Below are 11778 nucleotides of genomic sequence, written 5' to 3'. Positions count from 1 at the left end.
TTTCTCAAATGAAATTATTGTTAATGTTAACCTTCTATCATATGTATTGCTTTTTATACAGTTTATTATCTTCTTCTTCTTATTTAATTTCTATAAGAACTTAAAATAGAATTAAGAATCAATCAAATGAATTGTCAATGGAATACAAAACATCTAAAATGTGGTTATTCAAAGTTGATCAAGGGTTTTGCGAGAAAAAAAGGTATTTGTCTTACATTTTATTTTTTTGGAAACAATTGAAGTTTAGTACCAGATATTTTGATACCATATCAAAAATGCAAGTTTAGTTATATTTATGGGGTCATTATTTTTGAATTTGCTTTAGGTGCCACATTGGTCCGGACCGGCACTGCAAGTAGCAACCACAAAACGAAAAAAAAATTCAAAACCTTGTGTTTTCGGAAGGTTATGTTATTGTACTTTTGTACAAAACGACGACGTGTAAAGCAGACCGAGGTCAAAACACCGGTGGATTCGGACACTCACATCAGATGCGGCTAATGTCACGGCCAAAGACGAAAGTAGTGAACCAGTTGATAGCAACATAGAAGCGGTTTCTCCAGCTGATGACTCGAGTCAGATACGCCGATCTCCATATGAACCAGCTCACGAAACCAGTCATTGATATCCCCTTTGCGTCCTGCCCAAGTAATCTCTCTCTCAACCACATTGTTTCACGAGGTGAATCATAGTCAAATTAAATATTTCATATTTGTTACCTTGCTCTCGCGGAGGTCCACTAGGGCTTTGTATCTACCGATCGTTGCCATGCTTCCAAGGTGCTTATACACAAAAGGAACTCCAAGTTCAATCTCCTTAGCACTGTTGGCTCGTCCTCCATTGGCTCTCCCAATCTCATTTAGTAGATTCGCCAAGTATTTGCCTTCTCTCTCAGCTACCTTAATTGAGCAACAACGTAGTATAAACAAGACAATGAGAAGGTATGAACAACCAACGATTACGAAACTTATCTATCTTACCTGAGCGAGAGCAGGGAGAGTAGGTTTTCCAGTGGTCTCAAGATATCCACTGCAGTCACCAATGGCGAAGACGTCTTGTACAGAAGGTACACGCATCCATTGGTCAATACCAATTCTATACAAAAAGTCTAGCCGTTGAGGAACATTTTTAGCAAAAAAAAAGGTCTAATGGTAGGGATGTTGACGAGCTAACCTTCCACCAGGAGCTTTTGGAAAATCAAGAGAACTAACAAAAGGAGAAGGACCTACACCAGTGGACCATACTAAGAGTCCGTAGGGAACTTCAGTGCCATCGTCAAGGATTAGCTTCTGCGGCTTCACATCTTTCACAATCCCACGCACAAACCTCACTCCAGACTAATAATAATGTATATGAAGGAAAACTCCATAAAAATGAGCAAAAAAAAAAAGCATTCCATATGTTATAAATGAACTCACTTTGTTCAACTGCTTGATAGCATAGCGTCTGAGACGATCATCGAACGAGGAAAGTATATCCTTGGCCTGTAAATAATCAATCACATAAGACAAGAGACAATTGTGAAATGATTCAACACACATAAAGGAGGAATCTGAAGAAGCAGACAAACCTCTATCAAAGTAACATGAATGTCGTCCTTCACATGAGCATACCGTTGACGAACATCTTTCATAATAAAGTCACTGAGCTCACCGCTGAACTCTACACCAGTTGGTCCACCTCCAACCACAACGCAATGGAGCAGCCTCTGTTTCTCCTCTTTCGATATTCCTAATTTAAAACAAAAAAAGTGTTATGTGCTAATTATCAGGAGATAGATAGATAGATAGATAGATACATTCTTTGTTTATTATTATTTACCAGGAGTATCGGAGAGCATGAGGTTAAGAAGAAGCTTCCTGCGAATCTCCTGAGCATGGTGAACCTCACGGAGGAAGATGGCGTTTTCTAGAACTCCATGGATTCCAAAAGTGGAGGCCTCAGCACCGCAAGCTATCACGAGCTTGTCGTAAGCTATCTTGAACTTCCATGGCTTTATTGTGTCCAAGCCATCAGTTAAAGTCTCACAGTGAATCTATCACCAACGACAAACACATTTAAGATAGTGTGCATAAGACATTTGCATCAAAATTGCATGAGCTTTCAGGTTAACAGGTTTTGATTAATGCTCCCTCTTTTTCATTATATATATGATGTTTTGTGGAAAAACAGATTAAGAAAATTCACTTTTCTCTTAAAATCACTTCTAAAATACAATTAAATATAATGCAACTATAAATGGGGATGTATAATCTAACGGGTTAAACCGTTTTAACAATAAAACTGACATGAAAATGTCAAAACATATCATATATTTTGAATAAAAAAAACCTTCTAAAACATAATGAAGTGGAGTAATATTTAGGAGTAATCTTTAGGAGTAATATTTAGGAGTAACATAATAATCTTATCTATAATGAAATGGAAGAAATAATATTTAGGAGTAATATTTAGGATTTGGATATTATTACAAGCTCGATCAAAATAACTATTAAATTGGATATTTAAGGTATTTATTATATAGGTTTCAAATAAGTCCCAGAGTTTGTAATAATATCCAAATCCTAATAAATATTACTCAATAAACTTAAATTCAGATGATTTCACAGTAATAATAAAATACCTCATGAGAATCAGCATCAAGCCGAGAGCAATTGGCGAGGAAGAAGAAGGAGCCGGGCTCTCGCGAGATGGCAGGCTGGATACGAGAGATAGGCTCAGCGACGGACCTGAACTCGAGAGTGCCGACGCAAGTAGAAGCGAGGAGAGGAGTGAAGACCATGTGGTTCCTCGGGGAAACGCAGACGACGTCGTATAGGCTCGTATCGATCCCTTTCATCAGACGGCAACCCGCCCAGCCCGACCCGAGAACCACCACCCTCGGCTTCTCCCCTTCCTTCGTCGCTCCCAAACCTTCTGAGTACCGACTCCGATCCAATCCGTCAGGAGACGGAGACTGGACATGTTGTTGTTGGTTCAGAGTGGTGCAGAGACGGGATGATCCGGTCGTGTTTCTGAATCCGATCAGGGCAGAGGATGTTGTCGTCGGGGAGATTCGTCTGAGGTTCTTGATCAAGAACATCGTTCGTTCTTGTGGGAATCCTGTTTGGTCAGAGTGATGGATTCTGATTTAGGAGTTTTTTCCCTGAGCTTTGGAAGCATTTGAATATGTCTCTGTCCAAAAGATCTGTATCTGACGAAAGAGAAGTTTCAACTCTCTTCTGTTCTGCTTCTATTATTTAAATTAGTAAAATGCGATTCTTAACAGGCTTTGGGCCCATCTATCCTAAAAAATGTGGGTTTAGCAAAAAGAGATATATCATGATCTTTCATTTTAATCATTTTAGTATATGTCATGATCTTTCATCTATCTTATTAAAACATAAACATTTTGTTGGACCTAACATTTATTTCGTAAGTTTTTAAATTAAATACACCTTTATACTTTATAGTTAAACATACATTTAATCACTAATGTTCCTTTCTTTATACTACTATCCATGTTTCCAAACAATATATTTATTTCTTTATACTACTATCAATGTTTCCAAACAATATACTTATTTCTATATACTACTATCAATGTTTTCAAACAATATATTTTTATACTACCATCAATGTTTCCAAATAATACAATAATTAATCTTAGTTATTTTATATCTATCATTTTTTCTTTAAAATTTTATAGAAACGTCATAATTTCATAAATTGCAAAACAGTGAACTTTAAAATTTCGATTATAAGATTACAAATTATGAAACTATTACAATTTAAATCCAATTAGATTACATATCGGTCATCCATCAGTTCAATCGGTTAGTCTCGGATTTTAGTGATTTTTTAATATGAATATTTTAAAAACATAAATTGAATTGTCAGATCTCCGGATTAACCGGTATAATCACAATGGGGTTGAATTTAAAAATACTGATTTAAATGAAAAAATATTTTAAATACACACTCTTTAAAAATTACCAAAATATTTGTTAAATTATTAGTGAAATTTTTCATCGTAAAATATCCCGCGCTTCAAAAGCGCGGGTCAAAATCTAGTTTTAATTAAAACCCATAAACCACTGCAAATAGAAAGACACACGATTTACATTTTAAACAACCCAAGTTTGTATAAGAAAATGATCAGTCAACCACTACTGCATCTGCTACTAATCAAGAACATACCCACTTCTATTGTGGTGTGCTGAAGGGTGTGACTTGTAACCAGTAATTAAGAGTAATAAATATGGAGTAATTCAGAGTAAAAATTGTGGAGTAAGTAAATGAAAGAAGGAAAACCAAAAGTTAGCGCAACAATTTTTTCTCCAAAAACCATGACAAAAAAGAAGTAAAACATTTATACATTTATTGAACAGTAAGCAGAGCAAAACAATTAAAAAAAAAAGATTAAAACATTTTTCCACTTGATTATTTAGCAGCTGAACTGAGAAGAATAAATTCTTCGCTAAAATAGTTACTCTATTTGCGACTTACAATCACAGCGAAATCAAACACGACACACAATGCAAGAGACTATTTGGACACTAAGACCACCCGCAACGGGGTATGATAACGAGTCCTTAGCGCTCAGTCATATGTCAAAATGAATTGAATAATAAAGAGCTAATGTAGGTAAGGATTGGTCCATAAATAAGGCATTTAAGGACTCAATCCTTATAAACGTGGCATGTTGCCATTGGCTCTCTATCTCTCTCTTGTCTTCTCCGCTTTGTTAATTTTCTCAGGAAAGTGTAGATTGAAGTTCTGGTATCTGAATCATGAAGTTCGGTGAGTCTTCTTCTCCATCATTCTGATTTGCAATCTGATAGATATCAATCCGTCGTAACAACGTTTCTTTCCCCGGAGCTGGCGTCACCATCGAAGAAGTCCGTTCCGCTTCCCCTGTTTCTGATTCTCCTCCTCTCTATCCTCCCGTGTTAACCACCCCCGTCTCGTTACCCACTCGTAAGTCTCGTCTCCGTTCTATATATCATGATTCTTAAAGTGATCGACTACACACGTTGCTTCCTCTAGCTGTTGACTTTGATCCTTTAAAATGTGAAAGTTTCATCATTTTTGATGATCCTTTGCTCTGTTTATCGTTCTATATATATTCCAAGACTCCGACTTTCTTGTTTGGTGTTTCACAGATGAAGGTTCGTACTTTCAATATCATTGCTCTTGTTAGGATGCAAAGATTTCTACTTTCGATCATATATATGTTGAAATTATCTGCACTTCTTTCAGGCAGGTGCTTGATGAGATTGAGATAAGAGAGCTGCTCATTGATCACATCAGCCACCGTTGCTGTTGGGGAAGCCGTCCTGCTCGCACATGGAAGATCCGTGCTGTCGTCTGCTCGTAACAACGTTCCTTTCCCCGGATAATATGGTTGCCACGAAGCTCTTTGCGGAGAAGTCATGGCCGGATCAAGGAGTTGAATGAGAGCAATGATGATTGCATCACAAAATGATTGGTAGACTTGAATGGTGTTTTGGTTGTCGTGTTGAGGCTTTTGTTGATGATTTAGATTGTTGTAGTATGGTAGTTGAGAGCATGAATACTGTTTTTAAAGCACCTTCTGTTCGTCAGTGGTCCATATGTAAGTAGACTTACTCTTGTGCTCCATATATTACGTTGGAGTTGTTTAGATATTCTTGTTCATGTATCTTTTTAATCCTTGAACTTTCATCTCCTCTATTAACATTTACAGTACTTGTGTTGAACAGGAAGGTAATTTGAAGTACACTCTATATGGTGTGTTAGTTCATTATGGTGGAAGTATTGATTCTGGTCACTACTACGGCTTTGTTCGCACTTCAAGTGGTATATGGTATTCCCTTGATGATAACAAGGTAAGCAGCAGTGTTCTACGGATCTTGTGTTGCTTAATTTTGTTTGATAACTGTTCTTAGTTTATTTCTATACATAGTCCCTTCTTTGTTTAACGTGGCTAGTAGTAAGTTTCTCTTTGGCGTTGTTACTGTAGGTTATCCAAGTTAGTGAGAAGACTGTGTTCAACCAGAAAGCGTATAAGTTGATTCGAGTGTAATGCACTTGTTTTCTCAAATCAATGTAATGCATTTGAGATGTGAATTTTAACAAAAAAAAAAAAATCTCCTAAAGACTCCTAAAATGAATCCACCATTGGACTATTTATTTTGCTAAGAATCCTTATCTATTCAATAAAAAGAAAAAAATACTAAAATAGTCCCTAAAGACTCCACAATGGAATCCATCGTTGTGTTCTAAGAGCATCAGCGCTGACTTAATTCTTAAATTGAGTCTCTAGCATTTACTATATTGTTACTTTCATTTTATATAGTTTTGTATTTATTTTTAGTGGGATGTATTAACCAAAAAGATACACATGGCATATTCATCTCTCAAGACTTGTTGAAAGTCTCTTCCCACACGGACTACTCACACCTTTTCTATCCTCTCTCTCTTCTTTTGTATTATTTAATTGTTTTTTTTGCTGAGAAATAGAGGGAAGAAATCCCCGCTGCGCATGCTCTAAGATAAGTCCAATAAAGACAACTCAAGTCTAGATTATCAAGAATAAGAAAGCATAATGTATGAATACATATTAGTTTTATGCAACAGACACAGTAGCATAAGAAATCCAGTAATCGGGAAACCCCAATACATTGATCATCGTTTTTTGAATCCATATTTTTTACGTTCATAGAAGAGATCCGTCTTAGCACTCCCAAGGTTGACAATCTTGGGACAACCATCTCTGTCTTTCTCCTGCTGCGTACACTCTTTGCAGTAATAAGCATCCGAGATCCCGACCCCTCCGCATATAGTGCACCGGCCTTGGAATGACCCGTAGTTGCATTCGTCACAGATACGCACCAGAGTGCACGGACGCACGTAAGAGTCGCAAACCACGCATTTCCCGTCGCATTTCTCACAAAGCCGTCCGATAGCAATGCCTGGCTGTTTCCGGCACATGATCAGATCAGGGTGATGCTTTGCCATTGGCTACTGAAACAGTGACCTGACAAAAATATATAGTTTGTTCACAAACCTAAAATGATGTCACTTGTATGTATAAACATGTGGTTTGATCACATTCACAAAGAGGTAGGTATGTGATCACTGAGCTTAAGAGAGCTTGTGTAACTAACCGCACAGAGCATAGAACGAGGGAAAAAAAAATGTTATGTTGTTCAATAAAATGAATAAAAAATAAACTAAAATTTGGAAGATGAAGCTTCAGGAGGAATTTCGTCGAACACCTTACATGCAGCAGCTCAAGCCAGAATACAATTCGTCTAAAATTTACAAATTTCTATAGATCTAATACGAAGCTATTGAAGTTCTCAAAACTACCAACTTGACAAGAGAGAGAGCTATCAAAAAAAAACACAAGCATCACAAACCCTATAAGTTCGTAGCAATGAAATCAAGAAACAAGAAACGAAAAAAAAAATACAGAAAATCTGGGGAAAAGCTTACAAGTAACGAGAGATCAAACTTGAGAAAATCAAGAGAATGTTGAGGTCGATAAATTTCCAAGATCAACCAACCAAGAAGTTCCGGTGAAAGAAGCAAGAGGAGAAATAAAACGAGTCGGGTCGGGTTCTAAACCAGTGATGAGAGGTTTATAATTAAGTCTGTCCGATTATTATGGGCTTTTAGTTTGGGCTATTCAAACAAATATGTTGCATAGAGTCATAAATTTATTCTTTTTTTGTGCAAACTTAGTTTGGACTCTATGTTGCGCAGTCATAAATTTATTCATTTTTGCTTATTGCGAATACTTTATTAGACATGATTCTGACTATACAAATAATTAATTAATTTCTGTGTTAGCTAAAAACCATAGAAAAGAATATGTACTAGGTGATAACCCGCGCCCTGCGCGGAGTGAGATTATTTTAAAAAATGATCTAATTTTATGGAAAGAAAGAATGAATATTGTAAAGTAAAATAAAAACCACACGAATATTTTTATTTATTTGTTAACTTGTGGTTTTGTTTAATTGTTTTTTCGATCATATAACATAAAATTGAATGAAAAAGTATAAACAAAAACTAATAAAAGAAATTATGATGTGAAGATAATATAAGTCCAAACTTGTGTTCACTGAAAATTCTAAATATAAGTAAAAACGAAACACAGGAAATACAAAAATAAAACCATGAATTAAAAAAATAAAAAATTATCAGGCTGATCAGTAAGTTCTAAAAAAGTCAGCAAGTTCTAAAAAAGTCGGTAAAAAACAAAAAAAAAACAAAAACAGTTAGTACATTTTACCAAAACAAAAATGAGGAGTACAAACTTAGGAATAATTAAACAGAACTTCGTTCTTAGGTTTTTCGAACAACAGCTCTATGTAACTCGGTGATCTCCATAATTTTTTTTTTTAATTTTGCTTGGTATAGCAGTTTTGTTTGAGGCTGTTAGTGATGCTGTATAAATGAGTTTGGTTTGATATATATATAGTCATCAAACTTAGGGATTAGGCGCAAAGATTTGAGTTTGGAACGATTGTTCTGTCGCCAATTCAATAATTTTAAATTTTCCAAAATTTACGCTTATAATATTTGGCAAAATTTTGGAAAGTATTATATTATTGTTCCAGAAATTAGGAAACAAAATTCACTACGGTATTTGACCATAGATCAAGTATATTGAATAACATATCAACAATAACTACTTCTGTGTCATCATTTATATTTATTCCTTGCGTAAAAAATTTTGGAGCTTCCGTTTTGAAAGATCTACACAATCAGTCAAATATATATTATAGCTCGTAATTCACGTTTTTACATTATACTGTTGTTGCCAAATTCACGTTTTTATATTACGTAAAAAGTCAAACCATATACCAATTGAAATTGATTTATATGATAACTTGGTATATATTTTCAGTTGATATATGATTTGGCTTTGGTTTGATATTATAATATCATATGTATAATAAGTAATAACAATAAATCTAACTTTTTACCAAAAATCAATAAATCTAACACACGTTATTTTATATATGGAAAACAAAGTCAACACGTAAATGATGAATTTGGAAATGGTTTAATATGGAAACTACGTGGAAATGTTATATATGGGAAAACAAAGTCAACACGTAAATGATTGATTGAAAAATTAATCATCTTTAATGATTGTAACAATGATTCATGTGTTATAACAAAATTTGGACTGATTTGACAATGGCAAAAAGATGTAATTATTCTAGTATTGAAAGGGTTTTCTCAAGATAGGAATGAGAGTGAATGTGAGAATTCCACATAGGAAATGACATTGTATAAATAACACATCAAGTTAAGGTTGTTTTCTTTTTGTGCTTCTAAAATAATACATAAGGGATAAGCAAATACTAATAAAAAATTATGATGTAAAAGAGAACACAAAACGTAGATATATAAGTTCAAATTTATTTTCATTTAAAATAATAAATATAAGATAAAACGAAACATATGAAATAAAGTAATAAATCCAAGCATAAAAAATATAAGAAAACATAAGCTGAATAAAAATTTCTAAAAAAACTGCCATGAATAGTGCCATTAGAAAGTTGTCCTAAACGGTTTCGAATCGGCAACGGAATTAAAGACGTCCATGAGGGAGGTGCTATCAAGACTGGTTTATATCAAGGAGGATTTAAGAGCTAAGAGAATGTGGTGAGGTGATAGGTGGTGAGCACTGCTTGTTATATAGTAGAAGAATCTGATTAGGATTTAGGAATAATGAATAATCGAATTAATTACTTTCAAATCGGAAAATTAAATAAAGGACATAACTTGCGCCCCCATTCTGATCGAAAGTTTCCATAAATTATATTTTACTAATGCCATTCGATTGATCACTTTGAAAACAAATCAATCAGCCATAATTTAATTGATATATTTGCCATATTTAAGGTAATCTAACAATGGTGATAACTCTCTTCAATCTCATTAATTATCGAATGGTTGAGATTCAAAAAAAAAATCTATATTATTCCTTAACTATACAATGAGATTTCCGTAAGAGGAAAAAAATATCAATCATCATTTATTCATAATTATAACTCAAAATTTCCTGATATCATGTTTCCTTTTACATTTATTCTTTACCGTCGATCTCGGATATTCCTAAGATCTTAATCATGTTCTAAACTTAAATGTTTGATCATATCATAAAAATTAATTTCTAAACTAATGTATCAAATTTTCATTATTCTTGTATGTATGACATAGAGGTCCGTTGCAGATACAAACTTGTTTTGTAATATGAATGTTCGTTATAAGAAAATAATGTATATGTCATAATATGACCATTTATATGTATATATTTGTTTTGTAATATGATTCTCTTACTAAATAAACATTATATGTACGAAATAGAATGCATAATGGAAAAATATACATACATTAGATGATTAAATTGCCAAGCTTTGATACACCATCATTTTCCATTTAGTATATCGTTTGAGTTTTTTTTTGTTTTTCCAAGTATATCGTTTGAGTTTATAATGATCATGTTAACATAGTTTATAATTTAACTATGTTTTATATATTAGCCGATAGATCAATCGTGGACCATTTAAACACTCTTCGACTTTTGATTGGCATGAACAGATTATCGTTTGAGTTTATAATTCTATATGTCTTATTATCGTTTTCACTTATAACGAAGAAGAAGGTACGATGTGCGAGATATACATGAGCTCATATTATTTTTTTTAGGATATCTATGAATAAATGATGCAAGACATATGGTATATATCAGTCTGATATGGTGAATGACACTTTTGTAATTCTTCTAGTTAATAAAGGGTTCTTTAATATATGATGTGAGAGGATTTGTGGAGTTGACACGTAGGAAATTGCACACCTGTAAATAATACATGAAGTAAAGGTTAGTTCTTTACAATGCTCCTAAAATAATATATAGAGGATGTGGATTACTAATCACGCATCAATATCATTCCGCAAAAAAGGCAACAAAATAATACGCCTTCTTATAATTGAAATGAAGGAATCAAAATTTAACATAACTAAAAAAACAAAATACATTGACCCTGAATTTATGTGTATTGCCGTAATTGATAAAATTTCAATAAATTATGATCACCAAAAATACTCTGAATATGGAAGACTGGTCCGATTTAATCGTAGAGTAATCAATTAAGGTTTTAATTACGATATATTTAGAATCGTTTGAATAATCAATAATGTCATTTTTTAAGATATGATTATGGTTGTATCATAAAAATAAAAAAATATAAAAATTACGATAAACATAAAATATACAAATAAATATATAAATATATGTTTTCACGAAACGATGGATAAAATATAAATAAAGTATAAAATATGACAACTACCACTATTATAAGTATGAGCATTATATTAACAATAAATATATAAATATATATGTTCTTGGAACAAAAATATATATATGTTCTTTTGTTGGAACAAAATTTTTTTTTTTAATGTTAGTATGAGCAACGAACCAGAATATGCTTTTATGTTAGTATAGCCATAATCTTATAAAATATATATTTTATGTTAGTATAACCATAATCTCTTAAAAGGGTCAAGACCAAATAACAAACATTACATTATATATATACATCACGTAAAGCACATCATGTATAGTATTGGATATTAATAACATTTATTCCCTATTCAATATAACATATGTCCATTAGAATGGCATGAGAAGTAAATACTCTAGGCAAGTATGAGCTTTTGAATAAATGGTGTGAGGTTAAATGTAGAGATGTCACATAGGAAATGGCACACATGTAATAAACACATGAACAA

At 33.3% G+C, this 11778-nt stretch overlaps 2 protein-coding genes and 1 long non-coding RNA gene across 4 annotated transcripts; 1 reads left to right on the top strand and 2 right to left on the bottom strand.

Moving 5' to 3' along the window:
• Positions 1-274: 274 nt before the first annotated feature.
• LOC108844706 (internal alternative NAD(P)H-ubiquinone oxidoreductase A2, mitochondrial) lies at positions 275-3216 on the bottom strand. The gene is made up of 8 exons (XM_056997124.1): positions 2624-3216; positions 1822-2035; positions 1571-1731; positions 1419-1484; positions 1174-1337; positions 981-1095; positions 720-899; positions 275-640 (listed from the first exon to the last, which is right to left on the bottom strand). Exons 1-8 carry the CDS (start codon positions 3080-3082, stop codon positions 488-490), a joined length of 1512 nt encoding a protein of 503 aa, XP_056853104.1. The 5' UTR covers positions 3083-3216; the 3' UTR covers positions 275-487.
• Positions 3217-5578: 2362 nt separating this feature from the next.
• On the top strand, positions 5579-6046 carry LOC130502340 (uncharacterized). Its single transcript, XR_008940225.1, has 3 exons — positions 5579-5596; positions 5724-5849; positions 5984-6046. It is a non-coding gene; the product is annotated as an uncharacterized LOC130502340 (long non-coding RNA).
• Positions 6047-6520: 474 nt separating this feature from the next.
• LOC130502338 (PHD finger-like domain-containing protein 5A) lies at positions 6521-7615 on the bottom strand. Of its 2 annotated transcripts, none has more exons than XM_056997122.1 (2): positions 7462-7615; positions 6521-7000 (listed from the first exon to the last, which is right to left on the bottom strand). In XM_056997122.1, exon 2 carries the CDS (start codon positions 6979-6981, stop codon positions 6649-6651), a length of 333 nt encoding a protein of 110 aa, XP_056853102.1. In that variant the 5' UTR covers positions 6982-7000; positions 7462-7615; the 3' UTR covers positions 6521-6648. The 2 variants fall into 2 exon arrangements, with proteins under 2 accessions (XP_056853102.1, XP_056853103.1); XM_056997123.1 differs by having other exon boundaries at positions 6521-7030; positions 7462-7605.
• Positions 7616-11778: the final 4163 nt, after the last annotated feature.

Source organism: Raphanus sativus, unplaced genomic scaffold (assembly GCF_000801105.2).
Source record: "Raphanus sativus cultivar WK10039 unplaced genomic scaffold, ASM80110v3 Scaffold0514, whole genome shotgun sequence".
NCBI lineage: Eukaryota > Viridiplantae > Streptophyta > Magnoliopsida > Brassicales > Brassicaceae > Raphanus > Raphanus sativus.
This window is presented reverse-complemented; position numbering and strand designations above follow the sequence as displayed.